General features: G+C 40.9%; 1 protein-coding gene across 3 annotated transcripts; it reads left to right on the top strand.

Annotated features, from left to right (window-relative positions):
* The first annotated feature begins 782 nt into the window (after positions 1-782).
* Positions 783-26,944, top strand: VDAC1 (voltage dependent anion channel 1). 3 transcript variants are annotated; one of them, XM_005297879.5, is made up of 9 exons: positions 783-1,147; positions 9,878-9,947; positions 10,901-10,950; positions 14,715-14,867; positions 14,963-15,015; positions 20,917-21,144; positions 24,066-24,216; positions 24,797-24,854; positions 26,009-26,944. In XM_005297879.5, exons 2-9 carry the CDS (start codon positions 9,881-9,883, stop codon positions 26,098-26,100), a joined length of 852 nt encoding a protein of 283 aa, XP_005297936.1. In that variant the 5' UTR covers positions 783-1,147; positions 9,878-9,880; the 3' UTR covers positions 26,101-26,944. The 3 variants fall into 3 exon arrangements, with proteins under 3 accessions (XP_005297936.1, XP_005297937.1, XP_065411072.1); XM_005297880.5 differs by having other exon boundaries at positions 1,112-1,216; XM_065555000.1 differs by lacking the exon at positions 783-1,147 and adding an exon at positions 6,129-6,133 and having other exon boundaries at positions 9,877-9,947.
* Positions 26,945-27,229: the final 285 nt, after the last annotated feature.

The raw sequence follows: 27,229 nt of genomic DNA, 5'->3' as shown, positions 1-27,229 counted from the left end.
CCTCATCAGGGGTCACTGTTAACTCTTTTCCCTGTTCCCTTTCAACCTCAGCATAGTGGGTCTCCCTACACACACATTGCCCGAGTCCATACAAAACGCAGCTTCTAACTTTATCTTCCATGTCTGATCGAGCACAACCTCTCTGTCAAGTGTAGTGCTGACTCCCATGCTGCACACACTTCAGCACGTGAAAAGCTTTATTTCCATGAGTAACCCCACCAACTTCAGGGACTACTACTGGAGTGAAGTATCAGAGGGGTAGCTGTGTTAGTCTGAATCTGTAAAAAGCAACAGAGGGTCCTGTGGCACCTTTAAGACTAACAGAAGTATTGGAGCATAAGCTTTCGTGGGTGAATGCCCACTTCATCAGACTGAAGTGAAGTTACGTATGCTGGATCAAGGCCTTCGATTGTAAAGTCCTTGGGGGCAGGGAGCATATTTTCCTCTACATTGGGTACAGTGCTGTAGTCAATAAAAGAAAGCGTTTCACTTTCTGGTTCTACCCACAGCACCAGGATACCCCGGCTGGGTAGCAGACAGGGCAAGCGGATGTTTCTTCAGTAAAAAATAGAAGCCGTAACAAACACACACCCTGTTGCCACTAGAACTACAAAGGACACGGGTTTTATTAGGTCCATATTTGACCGTTCCCCCCCACCCCTTTAATGAGACAAGAACAGGGGGTGCTGAGAGCCATTGAACCAAACTGTAAAACCCTGTATATGATGGAAACCCAGTTCCAGCACCCGTGGCGAGGCGCTAGCATGCCCTCGAGGCCTCCCAGAAGGTAGAGGTGGATGAGCCTTCTGGGAACAATCCTCCCCGCACGCTGCGAGGGCAGGGCTGTGCCCAGCGGTGCCCTCCCTGGGACTCTGCCCAGCACCGGCTTAAACCACGGGGATGCTCCCGGAGAGCCGATGAGCCTCCCGTTGCTTGTCACGCCCTGCAAGAGCTCCGCACCCACCGCCGGGGCGAGCCTGCCCTGCCCAGCCCAGCCCGCAGTCACGTCTCCCGGCCGTCAGGGAGTGGCGGAGCTGCTCTCGCGGTCTCTCCCTAGGCCGGGCGCCTGCCAGGCAAGGTCCGCCCCGCTCCCTCCCCCAGCTGTCACTCAGCCCCGCTGCAGCCGCCGCAGAGCCCGGCGAGCAAGGTAAGCGCGTGGGCCGAGCCTCCTCCCGTGCCCCGGGCAGGCCGCTGGTCCCGCGGCGGGGCTGCAGAGGTAACCGGGCGGAGGCTGGCGAGGGAGGCGGCGGCGGCCGCCGTTGCAGCCTGCAGGGGGGATGGGGCAGGGCCTGGTGCCATCGGTCGCGCAATGGGCATTGGAAAGCCAGGCCCTTGCGGCTGCCTGCACCCGCGGAGGTCGGGAGGGGCTCCCTGGAGCGGAGCCTGACCCATGCACCAGCTGCCCGGATCCCAAAGGACGGAGCCGGGGCCCCCCAGTTACCTTCGGGGGTGGTGCATTCATGCGGCACAAAGCATGGGGAGTGGGCACCTATTTTAGGCAGCGCCATCGGTTTGCCAGCCGGGACCCGGGGGCCCGCCCGCCGCCAGCCGGCTCAGAGTCAGACAGGGAGGGGTTTGCAGGATGGTAGCTGCCGCTTCCTTCTCCACCCCGTACCTCCAGGAGAGGTAGGCTGTAGGTGACCTTCTCTCTGGGGAGGGGAAGGCATGCTCAGCACTGTGATTTACCTCAATGCATTATCATTGTACAGGGCCCAACAAGAAGATGTAAGTCTGCTTCCTGGCGAATAACTAGACTCGAGCTGGTTACATCTCAGTGCGGGGCTGTGCTAGCTGATTCAATATATACATTATTTTCACAGCCAGGATGCTAGGAATATAAATATAGGGCCTACAAATTGTAACTTCTGCATTAGCAAGATTTTACTGTTGTTCATTCGCTATACTGCGTTTATAACTGTTCTTGATTGGATTTTGGGCTCTAATACTTCCAGTATCCTTCCCCCCCCTCTCGTGAATGTCCTATATGGCTGTCTTGTATGATAGCATGACTCAGCACCGAATCTTTGATTGCCAGTAATGTACCTTATTTTAACCAGCCCATTATCTTCCTTATTCTTGTGGAAAGTGTGAATAAATGATGGGGCTTAGTGGAGTTCCAGAAGTTAGGAACATTCAGCATGAGATCTTTAAAAACACACACACAAACTCCAACCCCCCAAATACTTGTAATTAAAAAAAAAAAGTTATTTATATTTTTAATTGTATTTTAATACTGGAGCCGTGGGCCAGTTTGAGAATGCTAGGGACTGAATTCCTTTATCCTCAGAAAAGGCTCAGCCTTGTGCAGTAGCCACAAAAGTTTCCCCACCCTGTCCTGTCACAGCTGTGACCTGGAAGAACTATAGCTGGTGGTATGAAGTAGCTCTATCTCCATGTCCTTTCTGTCTTTGGCCATTAGTTAAAATAAAATTGGAGTAGACTGGGTCCATGCTGTTGAGTTAGTCAGGCTATTTCGAAAGAGCAGTGATAATGATACCAACGAAAACTGTTCTGATTCTGTGTTGCATTCCAGATTGCCTTTTGAGGGTCAGAAATGAAAATTCTGTCATTCCCTGGTATGAATTGTGTCAGAATCTCTTTGAAGAAGGACTTTCACACTGTGAAAACTGTTTTTAAAATACAACACCTGCTCCAGCTTTACACAACAAGTGATTTATTTGGTCCATCCTTTTCTGTACTCCTGTTTCTTCCCCCACATCCAGCCTCAACTTTTGTCTGATTGAGCAGTGGAGTGTGAATTGGGTATGGCAACATGAGTGATGTCCCCAAGTCAGTACTGTGACTTCCCTGCAGGATGGTGTCAGCAGAATCTAAGCAGCGAGATTGCAAAGCCCAAACATACATATTTTGAGAACATGGCAGATGAAAAACAGAGAGAAAATTGATTTAAGATTAAATATAGTAAATGCTTTTCTACAGTGTGAAAGGAACTAGCAAACAAAAATACCCTGGAGGACCAAATATTGCCCTCATTTTTAACTGGTCAGGCCCATTGATTTGAGGGTGCACTGATGTAATAGAGCAGGGGTTCCCAAACTTGGTTCTCAGTTTGTTCAGGCTAAGCCTCTGGCGTGCCGCGAGATGCTTTGTTTACCTGAGTGTCCGCAAGTACAGTCGCTCGCAGCTCCCAGTGGCGGCGGTTCCCAGGCAAAGGGAGCTACGGGAAGCGGCGCGGGCCGGGCCACTGCTTCCTGCAGCTCCCATTGGCCAGGAATGGTGAACTGTGGCCACTGGGACTTGCGGCTGCTGAGATAAACAAAGCGTCTTGCGGCCTGCCAGGGGCTTACCCTGAACAAGCCGCAAACCAAGTTTGGGAATCCCTGTAATAGAGGATATAATACAGCCCAGAAAGTTTAGGAAGTGCTCTGGCCCCTCTTCAGTGCTTTACCCGTGCCTACTGTGCTCTCTGTACCTGGTAAGCTTGCACTGCTTTGGTGATATAATTGTGGCAACTCATAGATTTTACTGGCCAACTAATTAACTGTCCTAATTCTGTTCCCATCCTGGCTGCCAATGATCACATTATTGCTCACTGCTTCCTAAACATGTATTTGCATGAACAGTTGTTAATGTATGGTTTGGGATTTTATTTTAACAAATAGGATCCTTGGGACTTGTTCGGCTTTCACAGCCTTTTTAACTTTATTGGCCACAGCGGGGAGGGCAGAATTGTATCCTGTGTTGTTTTTTGTTTTGTTTAATTAGTATCTTAAACTTTGCAAATAATAATAAAACTGTCTTAATTAAAAGTTGTATTTACACCCATGTACTCAGATCAGACTCCCCTCTCTTTCTTTAATTCCCTAAACACAAAGATCATTGAACTGTTCTTGTAAATATGTGCTAAGGGGTTTTTTAAAATGCGTATTGTTTGATTAATCACTAGAGTATGTTAACTACATCAGTATTTAAGAACTAAACAATTACTTATTTGGATGATAATGTAACTAGTTTGAGAGGGTTTAAAATGTGCAATATTTGCTCAATAAACTAAGACTAGGGCCCTTATGTTGCACACAGTTCCATGAACTCAATGTGGGACTGAGGGTCAAGTCCCTGCTCTGCCACAGACTTCCTGTGTGACCTTCGGCAAGTCACCTAAATTCTGTGCCTCTGTTCCCTATCTGTTAAATGTACCTCCCTGCCTCACAAGTGTATTGCTCAGATACTATGGTAATGGGTGCCATATAAGTAAGTACCTTAGATAGTTTGACACTGCAAGGGCTTAGTGGTCTGCCTGTGTGGAACAGCTTGCAGGCTTTGGACTTATATTTGAGTCCTTATGATACATTGATTTAAGTGGACTTACAAGTTGGGGCAAAATTTGGACTTTGGTTTCCTATTGATCCATAGTTCAGAGTATTCATAAATATGTGCACTTAGGCCCAGGTCCTGCAAAGACTAACACATGTGCTTTAGGCTGACTTGTGTTTAAAGTTAAGCATGTGCATAAATCTTTGCCCTGATCCAAAGCTGATTGCAATCCTGACTTGAATGGGCTTTGTATTAGGCTCTTAAACTTATTTTAAAACAAAGCCTGGGCAGGCTTAGTTTATTTTTTCAACTGCGAGTAGTTTTTTGAGACACCGAAGTCTGGTTTGTTTTCGTTATTTTTAGGACCATCGTTTTTGTAATTCTGTAATACAAATCCACCATCCCTCATGCTTTTTTAAAATTATTTTTAATTTGTAAATTAAATCTCTTGGCCAAAGAATCCAGAGCATTGTTTCAAGTTGTAACTTTCTAGCAACTATTTTAAAAATGAATCAAATTTCTTAGGTTTGTGGACTGTAAGGGATGACTCCTTGATTTGCCTTCCCTCTTATGCAGGGAGATTGTCGTTTGTCTCATAATTTGTGATAGTATGTCACTGTGGTTTGTACAAATAGTTCAGTGGAACATATCGTTGGCTTATATCATGGCACAAAGTCTGCCTTTAAGATGCTATAAAGGAAATAGTGGAAATGGTAAACTGAAAATCCTTTCAAATTCAATAGGGATCACCATTTTCAAGAATTGTTGCATATGTTCAAGTTTATAAGTGAAAATTAGCCTGAACTGAGGTCTAAATCACGACATCCTTACTCATAGATTCCCACTAATTTTGGTCCTGCCTGGGTTTTTTCCTTCTTATTTTAAATTTGTGGTATATTTTCCACCATAGAAATATTAAAGAACTAAAGGAAAAGCCAAGAGTCTATGCAGGGAAAGTTCCAGTATCATAGGAGAGGCATGTTGGCTGATGGATAGAGCGCTGGACTGGGATCAGGAGATCTGGGTTCTGTTCCCAGAACTGCCACTGGCCTGCTGGGTGTTCTTTGGTAAATCACTTTGCCTCTCTGTGCCTCAGTTTCCCCATCTGTGTGAAAATGGGGATAATGATACTGGCCTCCTTTGTAAAGCACTTAGTTCTCTTCACCAGTAGATCTCAATGTAATAGCTAGGTAGTATCATTATTAATTATATTGTTTCAGCCTTACTGTGGGAAGGGAGGCTGCTAGCAAACAGATGTATTTAAAATTATTGGGTAAAAAAAATAAATGACACTTTGTATGACACTCAGGTAAATAAATGATTGTTTGCATGTAGTTGGGTAACTGCTGACACAGGACCCCAAAATTGTGTTATACAATGGAAACTTGCCAACCTCTCAATATTTGGAAACATTTAGAGCTAGATTTAGCCCAGGTGGAACTCTGTTGACTTCAGTAGAGTTTTCTTAACTAGGGCTGAATTTGGCCCCTGTTGTCTGCAATAAGTAGAAGCTGCTGCACACTCTAAAGGAAGCTTCCCATTTTTTCTCTTTACAATTCTGAATTCAGTGCTTACGTTAGTAGCTCTACTGTGAGACAAGCAGTCTGTTCAAAGTTTCCCCATGTAGCTCTGTCAGTGCCTCAATGACTTCCAGTATTTCCTACTATTTAAGACTTGGCCTTTTATGAACAGGGATTGAGTCATGTGGTAGTTTTATGGTCTATACACACAGCAGGGCAGGGATAAGACCAGCGTATTCAGTTTCACTTATGACCTAGTCTGAGTTCACCTCCTGGAATTCCAGAGGTGAAAGACTAAAGCCTTGGCTACACTTACCCGGTAGTTCGGCGGCGAGCAATCGAACTTCTGGGTTCGACTTATCGCGTCCGGTCTGGACGCGATAAGTCGAACCCGGAAGTGCTCGCCGTCGACTGCGGTACTCCAGCTTGGCGAGAGGAGTACCGCGGAGTCGACGGGGGAGCCTGCCTGCCATGTGTGGACCAAGGTAAGTTCGAACTAAGGTACTTCGAACTTCAGCTACGTTATTCACGTAGCTGAAGTTCCGTACCTTAGTTCGAATTAGGGGGTTAGTGTAGACCTGGCCTTAGACATGCGCTCGGTATAGGGTGACCAGACAGCAAATGTGAAAAATCGGGACGGGGGTGAGGGGTATTAGGAGCCTCTATGAGAAAAAGACCCAAAAATCGGGACTGTCCCTATAAAATCGGGACATCTGGTCACCTTAGCTCGGTATGTCCTTAGTCCCTGGCCCTTTATTCTGGTTAAGCATGCTGCAGTCTTATATGATGTGATGGATTTGTTTTTCTCCTGTAATACAGTAGGCCTCTGTTGACCAGCTGATGTGAACAGAAATAATTATTTTTTCTTTGTCACTGACAACAATAAGGTTAACTACCAACTTATACACAGAACGGTTTTTCACTCATTTTAGACACCTCTTTCTATGTTACTTAAATGATCTGCCTTACAAATAGATTTACAATGGACATGGATTTAGCATTATTATATTATTTCTTAATTATAGTGATTGCATAAGAGGAGACTAAGCATCTGTCACTGCCCTAGAACCACAGACAACTGCTGCATTGGATCAGCATGTCACAGCTGATTCATCACACAAGCATGACTGACTCTCCCTGCTGATAGCTTGCTGGGGATAATATCTTAGAACTGAATCCCGGGGCCTGCCTCCGTTCTGTTACATTTGCGTAAGAGTCACTGCATTGCCGTTAGTGGCGTTACACAAGTGTAAGTGAGAGCAGAGTTTGGGACACTGGAATTTTATACAGGAGAATTATTAAGAATATATAAATAACACAATAATATTGGCACACAGTCTTGGTGAAAACAAGTTAGTATAAAATTTTGATTTTAGGAAAACCAACTGAATCAATGTGATCATAAGTGTGTATTGGAAATGCATATGATCTCTAAAATGCTCCTTGTACTGAGAGCAATTAGGGCTTCTATAGAATGACAGCAGTTGAGTTGCCCTTCACAGCAATACTTACCTGCTTTTCAAATGTAGGAATTTTTAATACTGTGAATTGATGCTGCTTGGTGTTTTGGAACTACCCCTCACTTAATTCTAGTGAGATTTGGCTGCTATGACTGGAAAGTGGCATTGTCTAAACTGTAAGTGGTCCTGATTCTGAATCCTCTCAATATGTCCAGGATTCTGGAGTTGCTGGGCCTACCTTGACTCTATTTTCTGTGAAGTGATCTGTGCACTGAGGGCCATAGTTGTGCTATGTTTTTAAAATTGATGGTCTGCAGAGCAGAGGATTTTTTTTTTAAAAGTACTGTAGAAGCATCAACAGATTTGTAGGCTGTTCCCCCCCCAAATCACATCTGATCAACTTTTTAAAATGGTTTCCACTGTAGGGAGTGGAATTAAATCCCGGCTTTCATGCTGGCACAAAAAAAGCGCAAAATTCAGCCCTAATGTTGTAAGCAGCTTCAAATCTTTTGGAATATGGCCTGAACTTTTTATTAACCATTTAGCTGCTTGATGTCAGCCTATCGTTCCTCAGATACTTTGTGATGCATCCGACTAATAAATTGCAAGGGTTTTCTGATGTATGTTATTGTAACTGTGTTGGTCCCAGGATATTAGAGAGAGAAGGTGGGTGAGGTAATATCTTTGATTGGACCAACTTTTGTTGGTGGGAGAACTTGAAAGTTTGTCTCTCTCACCAACAGAAGTTGGTCCAATAAATGCTATTACCTTACCCACTTTGTCTCTCTAAGGGTCTTTTGATACATCCAGATACAATGTAGTCTGGGTAACTGAGTCTGCATCTTAATATGTCTGTTATGCTCCCTTATATACTACTTTATGTGCATTCTGAGAAGACAGTTCAATTTGATTTAGCTACCACGTCTGTTTTGTACACTTTAGGAAAGGGATTCTTCACTTATGTAAAAGCAAGATCCTATCTTGGCAGGCAACAACGTGTTGAAGTGAATGCTTGAGGCTTTAAGTGGCTGTTTAAAAGTGCCTGCCAGGTATTAATGGGTAGCGAAGTTCATGTGGAAACAAATTGCATCCAAGTCTGAAGCAAAAAAAAGAGTAGAAGCAGCACCCTCTTGTGTGCATGTGATTGGTGTCTTAAGGTCTTACATTAACGCATTGTTTTCTGGCATTGCACAGCTCTTGTGGTATTGAGTCAGGATTGGTTATTCCTGGTAGAAAATTCCCTCTATCACATTTGCACTCTCCTTTACTGGAATTATGTCATTAATACACAAAACCAAGAAGGATTTTAGGAATATGAAATCCCACTGCAATGTCTGGTATTGATAGGCAGGGAGAAATCATCAATTTTGTGGTTTTTAAATTGTAATGTGTGAGGAATAGTGAACTTCTGTATGAGGGAAGAAGGTCTGTAAAACTTCAGGTCTGCTGACTTTGATTGTCCCTTTCAAAAAACAAAACAAAACATGTCAGGGTCACAGCTTCGTATCTTGGTGTTTAAAAAAAAAAAAAGGCGGGGGGGGGGGGAGTTTTCTTTCCCCCTGGCATGGCATATCCTACAAACCTCTGTGGGTGTGGGGAGTGAGGGGAAATGTGATGAATCCTTCTTTCTTGCTGGCAGGTATTGAACCAGCAGGGGGCAAGTTCTGCTGAGCGCATACAACCTGAAGAGCTGTTTGAAAATCTGGGCCAAAGCTTGTGGTTCGCAGGATATCCATGCCAAACAAAGCATCTCACACAGTCACCTCTCCCAAGCTCCATTCTCCCTCATCTGGGCAGGCCATGCCTCAGCGTTTGCATGGTGCTCGGATTTTGTATCTAGTTAGTATGGAGGGGTAGCCAATGGCTGCCTGTTTGGGTGCATTGTATATAGCCACTCTACCCTCTATGCAATCTCTTCAATTCCAGTTCTGCACAGTGAATTCAGTTTTTCTCCCCACTGGGCAACAGAAAGGAACGGAGGGATCCATGTCTAAGGAGGTTTAAAAATCTGATCCAGTAGTAGCAGTGATACCCAAGTAAAAGAAAGTTTAGGGTGAAGAATAGCCACTCATAGATTTTGCTGGCATAAATTGTATCCTGCTGGACTGTGTAACAGAGGAGCTTACCTTACTCTGTGCTTGGAATCAGATCCTCGGAGTTAGAGGGATTTTGGTGCAATTGACTATAGAGGTTAGGCATGTTCTGAATTAAACCTGGATTGCTCACAGTCCCGATTGATTGTGATACTCACCTTGATTAATGGAAGTAACGAACATATAGAGAAACTTTAATGAGAACAAAAAACAGGAAGTAAACCATGCAGTTCTTCTTGTAAAAGCATCAGCATTTAACTGCCTTTAAAGGCACAGAAAGTTTCTTCACATTTTACTATCCTTTTTGTATTTGTTTTGCAGACTGTTTCTGATTCAACATGGCATATATGCCTCAGTGACTAATACTGGCCAATAAAGAAAATGTCAATATTGCTGCAGATACTTTATCCAGCTCTATAGCTAATTGAGAGCTGATGGTTGGAAAAAGGAGAGTGGCCGTACTGTGGGAGTTTTGCTTAAATTATCAGCTAGAATCTAAATATTGTAATCTCTGTTGTTGTTTTTGCAGAAAATGGCTGTTCCACCTGCTTACGCTGATCTAGGAAAATCTGCCAGAGATGTTTTCACCAAGGGCTATGGTAAATAATACCAGGAGGAAAATATATATATATATATATTTTTTTACTGAATAACTAACTCCTGAAGCTGTTTTCCTAAGATTTTACTCTCTTCCCTACTAGAAATTTCAGTACATTCTATTAGACCCCATTACCTGGTTTCTGCTACTCTGGTCTCTAGGTTATTAATGGAGAACCAGTAGTCCCAGGAACTGGTCGACCAGTAGACCTATTGCAAAACCTAATAACTAGCTGAAACCGTGAGAACCAATTTAAAAATCTCAGCTGAAATTTCCACCCAGTCTTAATCAGATTTGTTTTGAGCCGTTGACAGCTTGACTGCTAATTTGAGTGCCTTCTGTGATGAAGACCTTTGAAGTTATTTTGCAGATGATAATATTTGGGTTCAGGCTGAATTCCAGGGTATTGGAGGAACTGCATTGCACAAGCTGAGATTTAGAGTGCTGTCCGTCCTGGCTGGTAAAGACCAGAGGGGAGCTACTTCTCCTGTGGTTGAAGATCATCAATGTCTCCCTTAGCGTGCTCTCTGTTTTGAAGGAAACTGGTGTATAGTACCTTTTTATGGGCCAGATTACAATCCCCTTACTCATGTCGAACATTACCTTACTCTAAGCATGGTATCACTGAAGTCAATAGAGTTACTTGTGGAGCCAGGTACTCCTCAGTAGTACCATAGTAGAAGTATTCCAATCTAGCATTGTGTAAGTAGCACCACTGAAATCACTAGGACTAGTGTAGGAAGGTGCTATCTAATATGAAGATAAATGGCAAAATCTGTCCTGGCAAACAAGTAATAGGAGCAGCTGTCGACTCTTGTATAAATCCTATTTTCTTAGATTGTTCAAAGGCGATGGAGCTGGGAGCTGTAAGAGATAACAGAGAAATGCTGTTTCTGTATGTTGCTGTTTCAAACTAATATGTAAAATTCTTGGGGTTTTTTTGCCATTTTTTAGGATTTGGATTAATAAAACTTGATTTGAAGACAAAATCTGAAAATGGACTGGTGAGTTTGGAAAGAGAAAACATTAGTATCTATCAACTATATGTTTATTATGTCCCCATTTCTAAAAGTGGAAAAATATGAATTTCACACCTTTTACATGCTGGATTGTATTATAATGTGGCTATACTATGTTTTGCGTTTATCTTTCAGTAATGAGGTATGTATGACATAGTAGATGTGTTCATTTGCGGTACTATGCATCACTTGTATAAAATACTAGTTATACCTTGCATTTTATGAGAGCAGTTAAATTACAAAATGACTTAAACTTGAAATTTTAGCAAGTAGGAAAAAAATTATCATTTCCACTCTGATTGCCATTTTTAAAAATTCCTCCCTCTTAGCAGGTGCAGTTTTGGTGAATAGACTTGTATATGGCATAATATTTGCGAAAGAACATTGCATAGTACAATGCATAGAGTGACCAGATGTCCTGATTTTATAGGGACAGTCCTGATATTTGGGGCTTTTTTTTATATGGGCTCCTATTACCCCACCTCTCCACCCCCGTCCCGATTTTTCACACTTGCTATCTGGTCACCCTAACAATGCACCATCTTTCTATAAGAGAATTCTGGAGAAAGGGCTCCAGAAGAGATCCTGGCAATTACAAGCCGGTAAACCTCGTTTCAATGCCAGGCAAATTGGTAGAAACTATAGGGAAGAACAGAATTGTCAGACACACAGAGAAACATGATTTGTTGGGGAAGAATCAGCATGGCTTTTGTAAAGAGAAATCATGCCTCACCAATCTATTAAAATTCTTTGAGGGAGTCAGCAAGCACGTGGAAAAGGGTGATCCAGTGGATATAGTGTCGTGGATTTTCAGAAAGCCTTTGACAATGTCCCTTACCAAAGGCTCCTAAGGGAACTAAGTAGCCATGGGTAGGTGGGAATGGTAAAGTTTGCAGATGATACAAAATTATTCAAGATAGTTAAGTCCAAAGCAGACTGCACGGAGTTACATAGGATTTCTCACAAAACTGTGAGACTGGGCAACAAAATGGTAGATGCCATTCAAGGTTGATAAGTGCAAAGTACAGTACAACCTTGCTATAACGAACACGTCAGGATCCACACCATTTGTTCGTTATAGCCAGGGGTTCGTTATAGACCGTGAAAGAGCCCTGCCACGTATGGGAGTCTCCACTGGCACTGCTGCAGCCGCTGGAACCCTGGTTGCGGGTTTGGCGGGGGAAGTTTTTGCTTTATTATGCCCCAGGCAAGTTCTGGGGCGGCTGAAAAAGTGGTATGTGCTATTCAGCTTTCTGGGTTCATTAGTAATATCCCTGGACTCCAGAGAGATTACTGCGGTACCCAGGAAGTTGAGTAGCAAATTCTGCCTCCTCAGCTGCCCCGGAACCTGCATAGGGCATATCAAAAGCGTCTTAGTGAGAGCTTTTCCCCACAGCAGCTTGGGGTCTGGGGAGGGGAGGTTCAGCTGTGGCTGGCCCAGGGCTCCTCTGAGCAGGGGTGTGTGTGTGTGTGTGTGTGTGTGTGTGTGTGTGTGTGTGTGTGTGTGGTGGTACCTCCTGGCAGGAGGAATGAGGGCTTGGGGCTTTGATTGGCCTGGGGCTTCTCTGTGTGGGATGGTCTCGGGGCTCTGGCCAAGGGGGGGCTTGAGGCTTTAGCTGAGGTTGGGGGGGGGAGACACTTGGGCCTCTGGCCAGCGTGGAGCTCATCAAGCCCAGAGGTGGGATGTTTAGGGCTCCTCCAGGTGTGTGTGTGTGGGGTGTCTCGAGGCTCTAGCTGTGGGGGAGGGTGTGGCGGGAGGAAGCGGCGGAGCGGGGGGCTAGCCTCCCTGACACCCTGCAGCAGGGGTCAAAAAGGCTAACAGTATGTTATGGACTATTAGGAAAGGGATAGAAAGTAAGACAGAAAATACCATAATACCACTATGTAAATCCATTTTATGCCCACCCCTTGAATACTGTGTCCAATTCTGGTCGCCCCATCTTCCAGAGGATATAGTGGAACTGGAAAAGGTTCAGAAAAGGGCAACAAAGATGATTGAGGGTATAGAATAGCTTCCATGTGAGGAAATGATTAGGGCTGTTCAGCTTAGAAAAGAGACAACTAAGGGGGGGATATGAAAGAGGTCTATAAAATCTTGAATGGTGTGGAAAAAGTGAACAGAGAAGTGTTATTTACCCTTTCACACAATACAAAAACCAGGAGTTGCCTGGTGAAATTAATCAGCAAAGGGTTAATACAAACAACAGAGAGTACTTTTTCAGACAATGCACAATTAATCTGTGGAACTCATTGCCATGGGATGTTGTGATGTCCAAAAGTATAACTGGGTTCATAAAAGAACTGGGTAAGTTCATGGAGTCCATCAACTGCTATTAGCCAAGATGGCCAGGGACGCAACCCCATACTCAGGATGACTCTAAACCTCTGACTACCAGAAGTTAGGTCTGGAAGACCGATGGACCACTCTACAATTGCCCTGCTCTGTGTGTTCTCCCTGAAGTTCTGGTATGGGCCACTATTGCAGACAGGATACTGGGCAAGATTGGACCATGGTCTGACCCAGGATGGCAGCTCTTCTGTTCTTACGTAAACTGCATCGTGATGTGTAATCTGTAGAGAGTATGAGTGTGTGTGATGGACTTCAATAAAAACAGGAGCCAGAAGCCAGAGTAATAGTGCTTCCTAAACCCCTCTGGAATTTTATTCATCTTTCTTTCTCACACACCCCAGGATCGCATACATGCCCCCAGCACTAGTTGAAATTCCCATGACTTTTTTTGATCTGATGATTTGCCACTTCATCTCCCCCCGCCCCACCAAAAAAAGAATAACATTTTGTGAAAATGTTCATGAATTTCCCCCCCTAAGATTAGACTAGCTCTGTTCACACCCCTCCAGCTTTATCTCACACTCCCTCCCTCCTAGTATCCCCGCTAAGGGACGTCCCAGGGAGTACCCCTTTTCCCAGTCCATCCTTTAAAAAAATGCAGTTTTCCCTATCACTTAAGGGTCCCTGGGAGTGCTCTGTGTTCCTACTGTCGGTGCATTTTTTAGGCCAGGCCCCCTGCCCACTTGATGATGAGGGGATTGTCTTTCCCTCTCTACCCAGCTGAATAGGATGAGTAGAAACTGCATGAACTTCAGCTTGCAAAGGCTGCTGGTTTGACTGTGTTTTTTTCCCTGCAGACTTTGAGTTGGCTCTTAGTAAAGTGTTCAGGATTGAGCCACTGCTCTCTGGGAACCTATGTCTGAATGCCGTTTGGCAGCATTGTCAGCCACTTGTTTTAAAATAAAGTGTGTACACAGTTGGCTGCTGCTGTGATTTGCAACATCTCTTCCCCACTGTCAGAACTTTTGAAATGTGATTTCACCCCACCCCCCCCCAAAATGTCTGAAGAATTTTTCTCATTTGGCTTATGCTACAAAATAATCATTAATTGTTGTTTGATTGCTTAATTGAGCTGATTGAAATACCTGAGGAAAGATGTAGTTGAAGACTTGAGAGAGTAATTATTTTATTTCACAGGCATTATTGTGCATAGTAACACTTGAAATAGTGTCTTATTTTGTGTTATGTCAGCAGAGAAAATTATTCACACACGCATCACCAGTGCATTCCTTAAATGTGCAGCATTCTTATTTTGCAGTTTTGTCAGGGCAAGTGTGTGCTTATATTAATGACAAGGAAACAAATATAGAAAAAGCATTTGAGAAAGCATTGTGATGCTGAATACGCCCCCTAATTAGTACATTCTGCATCTTTATTTATTTATTTTGCTTTACTTTAGGAATTTACAAGCTCAGGTTCAGCAAACTCAGAGACAAGCAAAGTTACTGGCAGTTTGGAAACAAAATACAAATGGGGGGAATATGGCTTGACGTTCACGGAGAAGTGGAACACCGACAACACACTAGGCACAGAGATTACTCTTGAAGATCAGGTAACTCTTCGCTCACAAGTCACAGTTTACCAATTCACTTATCACAGTCTCCTTTTTAATTATAAATGCAACTGGTGAATTTCTTTTCTGTTCAGCTTGCACATGGACTGAAGCTGACCTTTGACTCCTCGTTCTCTCCTAACACTGGGTAAGAAGTGACGACAAAAAGGGATATTTTGCTTGTTTTTATTTCCTGAACACTGGTTTATTCTTTAACTCCCTGTAAACTGAAGAATAAGAACAGCTAGCAGGTATGCCCCGAGCAATCAAATCCTGTCACATCTTACTAAACCTTGGAATTGAAAATTCCTTTTTTGACATAATTTATAAGTAGCAAAGGATTAAGTACAATAATTTGAAAATTATAGTCAAAACTGGTGTCCGGTGAAACAGTTTTGTTTTGGTCATTGTGACTTAATGCAGTTCATATCTTAAAATGTTCACTTGGCTACCAGACCCTAAACAAATCAGCTGAAGTGCGGAGATTAATGAGCACTGCAAGCTATTTGGCTGATTGCTCCAATAACTCAGTTCAGTAATTGGGTTCTTCTTTCAAGCTGGATGTAAAGCCTAAATTCTTGCAGGCTGTAACCATGTTTGGGATTGGATGAATGTTTTGGTTGGTGTGATTGGACAGTGACATATTATATGGGCCAGGAGGATTAGGCAGCTGTAAGACTAGATGTTGGTTGATTTCCCCTCCACCCCCATTGATTTCCTTCCCACACACAAACAAATGTTGTGATGATTGAGAATATCATGCAGATTTGCCTCTGAAAGTAGCACATGGCACTGCAAGTGACCAGGCAGTAATCACAGTGACCATTTCACCCCAAGTTGCAGACCTCATATTCTAATTTCAAATTGCTTGCTATCTCATGTGCAGATAGTATATTCAGTTTTAGTTTTAAAGCATAAAAAGTAGGGCTGTCAATTAATCGCAGTTAACTCACGCGATTAAGAAAAATTAATCGTGATTAAAAAATGAATTGCGATTAATCACACTGTTAAACAATAGAATACCAATTGAAATTTATTTTATTTTTGGATGTTTTTCTACATTTTCAAATATGTTGATTTCAATTACAAAACAGAATACAAAGTGTATAGTACTCACTTTACATTATTATTATTTTTATTATAAATATTTGCACGGTATAAATGATAAACAAAGAAATAGTATTTTTCAGTTCACCTCATATAGGTACTGTAGTGCAATCTCCTTCATGAAAGTGCAGCTTACAAATATAGATTTTTTTGTTTTGTTACATAACTGTGTTTTTCTTTTTTGAGTGTAATGTAAAACTTCAGAGCCTACAAGTCCACTCAGTCCTACTTCTTGTTTAGTCAATCACTAAGACAAATACGTTTGTTTACATTTACGGGCCATAATGCTGCCCGCTTCTTATTTACAATGTAACCTTAAAGTGAGAACAGCCGTTCGCATGGCACTTTTGTAGCCATCATTGCAAGGTATTTTAGTACCAGATATGCTAAAACCTTCGTATGCTCTTTCGTGCTTCGGCCATCATTCCAGAGGACATGCTTCTATGCTGTTGACGCTCGTTAAAAAAAGAATGTGTTAATTAAATTTGTGACTGAACTCCTTGGGGGCGAATTGTATGTCCCCTACTCTGTTTTACCCACATTCTGCCATATATTTCATGTTATAGCAGTCTCAGACGATGACCCAGCATATGTTGTTCGTTCTAAGAACACTTTCACTGCAGATCTGACAAAACTCAAAGAAGGTACCAATGTGAGATTTCTAAAGATAGCTACAGCACTTGACCCCAGGTTTAAGAATCTGAAGTGCCTTCCAAAATTTGAGAGGGATGAGGTGTAGAGATGTTTTCAGAAGTCTTAAAAGAGCAACACTCGATGCGGAAACTACAGAACTGAACCACCAAAAAAGAAAATCAACCTTCTGCTGGTGGCATCTGATTCAGATGATGAAAATGAATATCGATTGGTCTGCACTGCTTTGGATCGCTATTGAGCAGACTCCATCATCTGCACGGACGCATGTCCTCTGGAAGGGTGGTTGAAGTATGAAGAGATATATGAATCTTTAGCGCATCTGGCACGTAAATATTTTGCGATGCCGGCTACAACAGTGCCATGCAAACACCTGTTGTCACTTTCAGGTGACGTATACAAGAAGCGGGGAACAAGATGTAGGACTGAGTGGACTTGTAGGTTCTAAAGTTTTACAATGATTTATTTTTGAGTGAGTTATATTTTTGTACATAATTCTACATTTGTAAGTTCAACTTTCATGTTAGAGAGATTGCACTATATTTGTATTAGGTGAATTGAAAAATACGATTTCTTTGTTTTTTTACTGTGCAAATATTTGTAATAAAATAATACAAAGTGAGCACTGTACGTTTTGTATTCTGTATGGTAATTGAAATCCATATATTTGAAAACGTAGAAAAATCCAAAAACATTTAAATAAATGATATTCTATTCTTTAATAGTGCGATTAATCGCGATTAATTTTTTTAATCGCTTGACAGCCCTAATAATAATCTGAAGTTTTGTTGAAAATGAATTATTACATCATTGGATTTTAAAAATAATCACATATGAATGGGAAATTATAGCTGAGCTGTTATCTCACAACAGCTCCCCAGATATTATACCATCTGCCTTATAATTGAAATGGGGATTCCTCTGTAGAGGGCCATTAAAAATTATCTGAATAAACTGGGCCAGAATCAGGTGTGACTCCATTGAATTCAGTAGAATTACACCAGACATGAGTTTGACACATCTTTTGCTTTCCCTTCCTTCCTGGATGAACCTATTAACCACGAATGGGAATTTCAGACGTGCTTAGTGTTGGCCTGTGCCACTGCAGTCATTGTGAGTTTTACTACTATTGACTTCAGTGGAAGCAGAGGTAGGCCAATGCTGAGTGCTGCTGACAGTCTTTTTGACTTCCACCTCCTACGCTGCTGCAGAAGAGATGACATCAGGAGAGAACATCAGCTGAACAATGCAAAGTTTAGAAGCTCCTGAGAGTAAAAGGAAGGGTGCAATCACTGTAAAAGTGTAATACAGGCAAGTTTGAAACCATTAAAGTGAAAGACTTTTTTCCCCCCCAGCTGAAATAGAGCATTACTTTGAAATTTCAATTAGATCGAACCATATGTTTGGAACGACTCTGGGAAGTGACCAAGTAAAGTGGCAGAAGAAACTTTGTGATACAATTTTCCCAAAATGTAATGTTGTTGATGGAATGAACTTGTAAGTTCAAAGGAAAGAAAAGATCTTAAAAATGACAGTCAAAAATTCTGGAGTGAGAGTCTACCAGGTAATGAGAATCTGCTCCCTTAATGTAAACAAACCTAAGGAAGTGTAAGAGAAATATTATGCATTGGACAAGACTAGCAAGGAGCAAGTGATTCCAGGCAGCTGGTCTGTCTATAAGTGTAATTCCATATTGAAAGATACAAGGACAGTATAAGAGGGCTCAGCACACTTTTTGGCTTTCTATTCTAATGTGCTAGGTCCTGGTACTAGTCTTTAAAACCCTTAACTGATTAGGGCCTAGCTGAGAGAACACCTCTCCCTCTGTCACCCACTGAGTTAAGAGAGCACAAGATGAAACTTTCCAGGGGCAGTGTTGGTCTTGGAAGAGAACCCACTAAAGAACTACTTGCCACAGAAGATCTAATGAACTTGAGCCTATTTTCAGATCGTGATGCAAGACCCACCCTGTTTGTGCAAGCCTCCTTCAGTAATGGGTGTGGAAGAATGACACAGCATAATTTCTTTTAAATGCAAAGAAAGAAAAGCTAAGTAACAGTGACTAAATCAAGGAGTGATGGAGAAGAGGTGCTTTGTGGACTACGATTATGCATTCTTCAATTTGCATTTGGTGCTTAATGCATTTAGCACATGATGTCAGCACTAGAAATGCACAGATTGATGCATAGCTGCCACAAGACCCAAATTCCTCCAACTTCGTCAGAGTTTTACTTAATCCATTGAAAAACTAGACTTATTTGCTACACCGATGGCTCTGTGGGGTGAAGACCTCTGTGGTGTGAAGGCTCCGCAAAGCAGCAGTAAGTTGAAGTGTTAATAGTCACTGTGAAAGAAGGGTGGTAGAGCATTTGTTTCTAAAGACTGGCTCAAAAATTTCTGCTACTCCTAGTTTATGGAAAAGGAGATCTTTCTGTGAGTAATATTGGGGCAAGACTGGAAAGTACTCTTTCAGTTGCCAGCAGCTCCTTATTGCAATGCCCTGCTGACCTCTCCTGAGAGATTACTAATGGAACAGCTACACTTTCCCCCCTCCCTCCAATTTTCATGTTTAATGGAAATGTTCAAATTAAAAATGTTTGCAATAGCTCAGGGTGGTTGTACAATAATGGGAATAGCTATGAGGTGGGAGGAGACAGGGAGTTTGATTACTTGAACGTCTGAAAATTTGTGATTCTTTATATCTTGTATTATTTTTGGAGACCAAAATGCTATTGATGTAAATATCTGATAATCAAGGCAGAGGGATATGTGGTAGCTGCCAAGGCCACAAGTGATCATTAGTCATTAGAAGTGTCCTTCTCTTACTGTTATGTGGATTGTGGATAATGCATCGTTGCTAATAGAAATTGAACAGGATGGCCAGTAGGGCATTGGTTATTTTTAATGGGTGATAGCTTAATTAAGTAGGTACAGAGTATTTCAAGAGAATGAATGCCCTAAATTAATACTTGTATACAGAAAGACTAGATGTGTGATAGGAAAAGCCCTTCCTCCTTGGGTTGCATGAAAGGAAACCCATTATACTGAATTGAAGTGTTCGTTAGGCAACCAGCAGTCTGCATATGTCACTTGATTAACAAACTTTTTACTTCCTGTTTTTCTCAGAAATTTTCCAGTCTTAGGTAGTCAGGCGATATCAATGAAACAGTCTTTTAACATTATATTCAATTAAAAATTGTCTAATGCAAAGTAATCTTCTTCCTCATCTATACCAAGTTACAAAGCAATTAGGTAGGATCATATATAAATCAGTCTTTAATTGCAAAGAATTAACATGGGATGAACAACTTTTGATATTTAATAATCAAATCATAATATGATTGTAAGGGAACCTCCAAATGCACAATTTAGTCAAACTGTAATCTTATAGAAATTGATCTTGGAAAGTGAACACACTGTCAAATGGGATTATAACTGCTGTTAATGCCATAGAGTTGAATAATATTTCTGGGAGGAGAAAGGTAGGGAAAAGTGAACACTTTCTGCCTTAGGACCTGATTCAGGAAGGTACTGAAGCACCTGTGTACCATTGAGCACATGAGTAGTCCAGTTAAAGGCTACTTAAAGTTTAGGGACAAGATTCAGTATTTTGCTGAATTGGGGCTGTAGTTAGTAAGATATGGTGGAGCTGTCTGTTACTGTGTGGTTAACAATGGATTTTTCTTGACACAGTTCCCACCTATTTAGAACCCAGAACAGGACTTGAGTTGATTTACAGCAGTCTGCATATGAAACTTGAGTAAGCAACCTTTCTGCTTCATGTTTTCCCAGAAGTTTCCAGTTTTAGGCATTTAGGAGCTATCAGTGGAACAAGCTTTTAAAATTATATTCAAATAAAAACTGCAAAGTCATCTTCTCTCTCACCTACACCAGTTTACAAAGCAATTAGGTAGGATCCTAGATAACGCAGTCTTTAATTGCAAAAAAATTCAGTACATACTAGGTTTGTTTCATGCTTTTTGTATTGCAACTTTCAAATACTGTAATTTAGTTTCAAGATCTGCATCTGAGGCTCAGTATTCCAAACGGTTTTTTATTTTATTTTATTGCTTCATGTGCACATAATTTATTTGCAGTTATATATACAGCGTGAAACAAATTTAAAGGATGGATCTCTGGGTATGTGTACTTTGTCTTCTGGCATCGTTATGTTTTGTTAAACGTAACAATGGATTGATAAAATCACTATGTATGAATGATTTTGTCATAAAACTTTGTTGCCACCCCATCTCTACCCTTTTCTTCTCTTTCCCCCCCCCCCTTCCTTCAGGAAAAAAAATGCTAAAATTAAGACAGGATATAAACGGGAACACATCAACCTTGGCTGTGACATGGATTTTGATATTGCTGGACCTTCAATACGTGGAGCCTTTGTGTTCGGCTATGAGGGTTGGTTATCAGGTTACCAAATGACTTTTGAGACGACTAAATCCAGAGTAACCCAGAGCAACTTTGCTGTTGGTTATAAGACTGATGAATTCCAGCTTCACACTAATGTGTAAGTACCAGCAAATGAGCATTAATGTATATTGCTCCGTGGTTTAGTAACGAAGTGGAGAGGTTGTCAAAATTAATAAGAGGGAGAATGATGGAGTTGGCATGGACTCTTCACTTACTGAGAAGGCTCAGTAGGAACCTCCAGAAATTGGAGAGAGATCTGCTTAAAGACTTCAGATGCTGTTTTGCACTGGCCCTTTGTTTGATGTATGTGGGTGAGGGCATGGGAGACTGAGGGAACCTTTAGCACTCATTCAATTTTGGAGGGAATAAGAACAGATTGTGAGCGATTGATTGGCTTGGCATTCAACTGTACAACTTTGTAACAGATTTTTATTGGAAAAATAAAAGAAGCAAACGTATTCAATTATACACACTTTCTTCATGCAGGAGAAAATAAAAGCTACTACTCCATTTATGCAAGGTAAATTGGAATAGAGACTAATGGTTTGGCCCAAGAGAGAAAACAAACAATGTACAAGAACAGAAACAAAAGGAAATGAAACACAAGAGCAAGGGAGTTTAATCAAACTTCATATAGCCGTAACCCTGGGATGTTTCAGAATTGGAATTCCTAATAATCCATCTACACAAGCACTTGTCATTTCTGCACAAATGGAAAAAAGAGGACAACATTTAATTAAAACCTTCAGTTCTGTCCTCACCCTTTTCTGATAACAATCATTTTGTATGTAGCAGGGCTATTGCAAGCCATTCCCATTTGGAACTTGAACAACTGTTCTGCCTTCTAGGAGCTGCTTATTCAAACCTGCTTCTGTTCAGTTTTCCCGGGGTTCTGCAAGATATGATTTAGGAAGCTCAAATTGCCTTAAAGAACAGTTGAATCCATGTAGTCCAGAAGGAATGACTGGCAAATCGCAAATACACTTCGGATCCGAAGTGTATGCATTGGTCCCTACAGATTATCAAAAGTTATGAGCTATCCCATCAAACACTTACAATGGCTTTCAACTACAGTAGTCTGTAGTAGTCCAAAACATTGTGTTTGGGGCCATTACTATAAAATACAGATTTTTTTTTTTTAATGAAGGCAACAGCTGGAAGGAATTTCTAAACAATACCTCAGACTCCACTGCCCTTTTTTGGCCCCTGGAAATTTATTTCTTAGTTAGCAATTACTCACCAGAGGATTTTTATTTTGCATTTGGTATTATCAATCTCTAATACCCCAAAAACTATATGTAATATTTGCAAGGCAAAAATGTTAACTCCTGGTACTAGTGGGTTAATAGGTCCTTTGACATGATTTCAGGTTTGAAGAAGCCTTGGACCCCATGGTAAGTTGATGGCACTTTGTTTTATGTAGGGGGTTTTAAAATTGTATTTTTAAGAAATTTAAACAAAAATCCACACCAGAATAAAACCAAGGGCCTGACGTAATCCACAACATCCAAGAAATTGATTTATAGCTGGAACTCCATTCCTAGAATGCCATGTTCTGTGTGGATATTTCAGTATTTTCAAAATGGTGATATAAAATAACATGCTTATATATTAATTATGGTCTCTAGGTATTAGGTAGGGCAAGACAGAATTTCCACCTTAAATATGACTTCCCTAGCTTTTGTGAGTACAGCTCAGACTCCTGCTGTTGCAGATCCAGATAGAGCTGTGTAGGAAGCTTGCACAAAGTCTGCTTGTATATCCAATTCTAATCAGTGCTTTTTAATTCCTCCCTTTCCTGTGTGACAAATATAGTCAGTGATGAGTTGACTGTACATGAGCTTCAGTTGTATATGAAGTATTTTAGTGCTTGCCTGGAACAATCGTTCTGACAATTTAAAAGGCTGATGCTATTCCTTAAATTTGCAAAATAGGCATTCATATTTTCCATAAACGCTGCATCGGATTTATACAGGTTGTAAGGACTCCAAGTCCATCTATTTTTTTTCATCCCAGAATGCCTTATTTACTTAAAAATCAACTGCAATAATCCATTTTTTTTTAAGACCCTGATCAGAAATGATCAGAGATCTCTTATTTGCAAAGGAGTTCAGGTGGTTCATAAACTCCTATGTGCTACCTGTTCTGGGCAATATATTTGCACCCTCTTTCAGCAGAATGAGCTATACTGAAAATGCAAAAGCCAGACACAGTTTTTACCATGAGCAGTGTCAGTAAAAATTATTTGCTATTTTAAAAACCCCACTCTTGCCAAGAGGGTTCATAAATTTGGTAAATGAAATTTGGAGCCTTTTTACCTCTTATGTAGCTAGTTTAAGCCAGGCTAGTATTAATTGAAAGTTCTTACCATCTGGTAGCTCAATGAAATGAAAATAAGCTTTTAATATAGAAGTGTCTACAATACAAAACTGCTACTACTGCAAATGGCACTAATATGCATTCGCAGGATGGAGGGCAAGGATTGCATGGACTTGGAAACTGAACTGTCATTTTACCCTTAGAGATGGTACTTCCATGTCTGTGCAAAGGCATGTTGATGAGGCAGCAGGAGGAAATTACGCTGCTAGTGTTATACCTGTTCGGTGCATAAACAGGAGGTTCAGTCAGCAGGACTGTCATTGTAGCCACTTCCACGAGCACTAAAAAAGGTGTGTTAGGGAAACAGGTTTCTTAGATAAAAACAAGCCTGATGGATCCAGTTTGCTGAAAAGATTTCAACCACTGAGGAGGGGAAATTGGAAACCATCAGTTATGAGCCCATTTCTGTTTTTCTCCTGGCTCCTCTTTTGGTCATGGATGGGTTTATTGAAATATGATAAGCAATTCATGAAATTCAGTGTTGCGTGACTTCTCAAAATCAATCTGGCCAATTGTTTCCATTCTATATAGTTGCTACAAAGTTATTAAATGAGTTATTAATGAAGCTTTTACTTACCTGCATCCTGATGAAGAACCTAAAGTTTCCTGTGCAATTTAAAATTAATCTGCTCATTACAGGAATGATGGCACAGAATTTGGAGGCTCCATTTATCAGAAGGTGAATGATAAATTGGAAACTGCTGTCAATCTCTCTTGGACAGCTGGAAATAGCAACACTCGCTTTGGAATAGCAGCCAAATATCAGATTGACCCTGATGCATCTTTCTCTGTGAGTACTGTACAGGTGCCATTATAAGCAATGGAAAACAGATTCTTATAATGGAAATTGAGTAATCTCAACTATAAGTGTTGTTACCCGCACTGCCTGTAATACTAGAAAGCTCTAAACTTTGTAATATTTGTTTTGGATTTAGTGGGTCAAATACATCCTTGATGTAATTCCATGGGATGAATTTGACCCATTCTCTGTATTTTGCCTGCTGTCCATCAGTCAGACAGTCTGAGATCACTATTACCTACACTTTCTGAAAAGTAGCACAGAGTGCTGTCTTACCAGTAGACTGGCATATAAGAATGGACCTAGGTGAAGTGGAAGAGAGTATTCTCTGGTATTCATGACTCATTACAATAGTTACTAAGTTGGTTAACAAAAACATCTTTATATATTGGAAGTATTTAGTGGAGTTGCATAGATGTAAGTAGTGGCAAAATTTGGTTCATATTATGTTCATGATTTGGAATCTGAAATAGTTTAACTTTTTAAACAAAGCCACTTACCTTTTAAACAGCAAAGACTTTGAAGAAATATACCAGATTATTAAAATGACTGTGTTTTTTTGTTTTTTCAGGCCAAAGTGAACAACTCCAGTCTGATTGGTTTAGGATACACTCAAACTTTGAAGCCAGGTAAGTGTAGACAGAAAGAATTCAGAATTTGAGAAAGATACATTTTAGTCTTTAAGCAGCAAAGAGATTTTCATGTGGAAAAGTGATTTGGTTTTATAACATTGTTGTCCTACTTGCCAACTCAAGAAATGACCCTTTTAGGACTGGATTTTTTTTAAAAGTTTTTGACATTCAATGAGGAGCAGGTTTGCCAGAAGCATGCAGCACCTCAAATGACCGGTTAGAAACACAAACAGGCCTTTTGTACATGTAAAGTCCTGATTTAGCAAGTGCATTCATAGTCACTGGAAGCTCTCCTATTGTAAGCCTCTCTTCTGATTCAAAGCATGACACGCTTGAGTTCCACTGGCCTAGAGAGGAGAACTTCAGTGCTGCTGATCACAGAATTATTGAAGCACAATGATGCTGCTGTCAGAATACCAGATTCATACAAATTTTTATAACTTTTGCATTTTGCACTATTCATCCATAGACCTAAATGTGCTTTAGGAAGTTGGGTAGACATAATAGTCTTGATTCTGTCATTCACACTCACATTAAATAATACCTTTCTCTGCCATTAGTCCCACTGAAATCAATAGAATGACTCAGGTCTTGTCTACACTGCCAAAAGTTGTCGCCAAAAGTTTTGTCTTTCACGGGTACTTAAAAAAGCCCTCCCCGCGAAAGACAAAAGTTTTGCCGACACAAGTGGCAGTGTGAACGCGGCTTTATCGGCAGGAGCATTCTCCTGCCGGCAAAGCTTATGTCGCTCGCGGGGCTGGAAGTATTTTATCGGCAAAAGTGCCGACAAAATACTGATAGAGAGCGTTCACACACACTGACTTTTAGCTGTCAACACAGCCTTGTCACTAAAAGCTGCGTAGTGTAGACAAGCCCTCAGAGTAATGTACCACCCAGATGAGTAAACATAGCAGAATTTAGCCCTATGTTGTTGTTCATTATTATTTCTTTTGATAGAAATGCATCCACTGCTTTAGGCATTCTACAAGTTATTTTAAAAAAACAATCTTTACACGAATAGTCAACCCCATACAACCAAATTAAATTACCATAACGGGCCAATAATTCAAAGAAGCAAAATATACACACCATATTTTATGTGGTACCTCTTTTCCAGGTTTTACCTTCTCCCTCTTTGTTCTTTTACGCAGGTATCAAACTTACGTTGTCGGCTTTGTTGGATGGCAAGAATGTCAATGCGGGTGGACACAAACTTGGTCTAGGATTGGAATTTGAAGCATAAAAAGAGATTGTACAATCACTAATTTGAAAATACTTTACAGCATAGCTACCTTCAGAATTTAGTGAACCTTTCAATGTTTTATGTCTGGGGTGCAAGTATTGTTGTGTATCAGTCATGTTAAACCTGGTTAAAGACAGCTAAGCTTTAAAGTGTTGTTCTTTTGAGAAGAAAACATTTTAAAAAAACCTAATTCCAGGCTTGTTGCCCATCACAGCTGCTAATTACAACTTCACAAGGGATATGATGAAGGTACTGATTACCTGTTCCAGAGTAATGGCTATATAAGGACAGAAAAGTGTGATATAGAAACCGTGACTGAGAATTGCAATCCACCATAGTGAACTCTTAATTCATGAAGCATAAATTTTGGATATTAACTTATCAGAGTTTCAGTCCATGATGGAGTGTGCAAAACTATCAGGAAAAAAAGGATATTTTTAGACAGATATTCCATTAACTGTTTGTCTTATTTAGTTATCTGATACCTACAGCTTCAGAGTGCTTTAGATTGTTCACCTTGTATAATTTTGGTATGGAGAAGGTTTGATGTGACTCAGTCAATAATACTTGTTTTGTGTTGTGGTTCCTTTCCCTTGCACTAAATATGGAAAAGCTTGTAAGACAGAGCCATAAGCAGGGAAGAGTCTTTGTAACTGTCATCACATAGTGGCATCGCTCTGAATTTAAAATGGACTTTTGTTTTATTACCACTTTTTTTAGCAATTTAATGGGAACATTTTTAGTCTTCCATTTTGTGTGGAACTAGACCCCAAAATGCTGTACTTGACACTACTTAAAATGAAATAAACAAAAAACCCAACTTGAATAAAATATTGAAACTTCACCTTTTACTTTGTCTTTATATTAATTCCTCTCGCTTTGTACAAAATGGTCCTGCATCATCGTATTTTCTTGCTGTTATTTTTTTCTAACTTGTATCTTTGTACGTGATGAATAAATTATTTGGGAGACTTAAAAATTTAGAATAACTCATTCAGAAAAGATCATTGTAATTCAGTCTTTTCCATAAGACAGCAAATATTTAAGAATTTAGTACACCTCTATCCCAATATAACGTGACCCGATATAACACGAATTCGAACATAACGCGGTAAAGCAGTGCTCCGGG

The sequence above is a fragment of the Chrysemys picta genome, chromosome 8 (genome assembly GCF_011386835.1).
Source record: "Chrysemys picta bellii isolate R12L10 chromosome 8, ASM1138683v2, whole genome shotgun sequence".
In the NCBI taxonomy this organism is placed as follows: domain Eukaryota; kingdom Metazoa; phylum Chordata; order Testudines; family Emydidae; genus Chrysemys; species Chrysemys picta.
The sequence above is the reverse complement of the archived record's forward strand: the minus strand, read 5'-3'. Positions and strand labels throughout refer to the sequence as shown.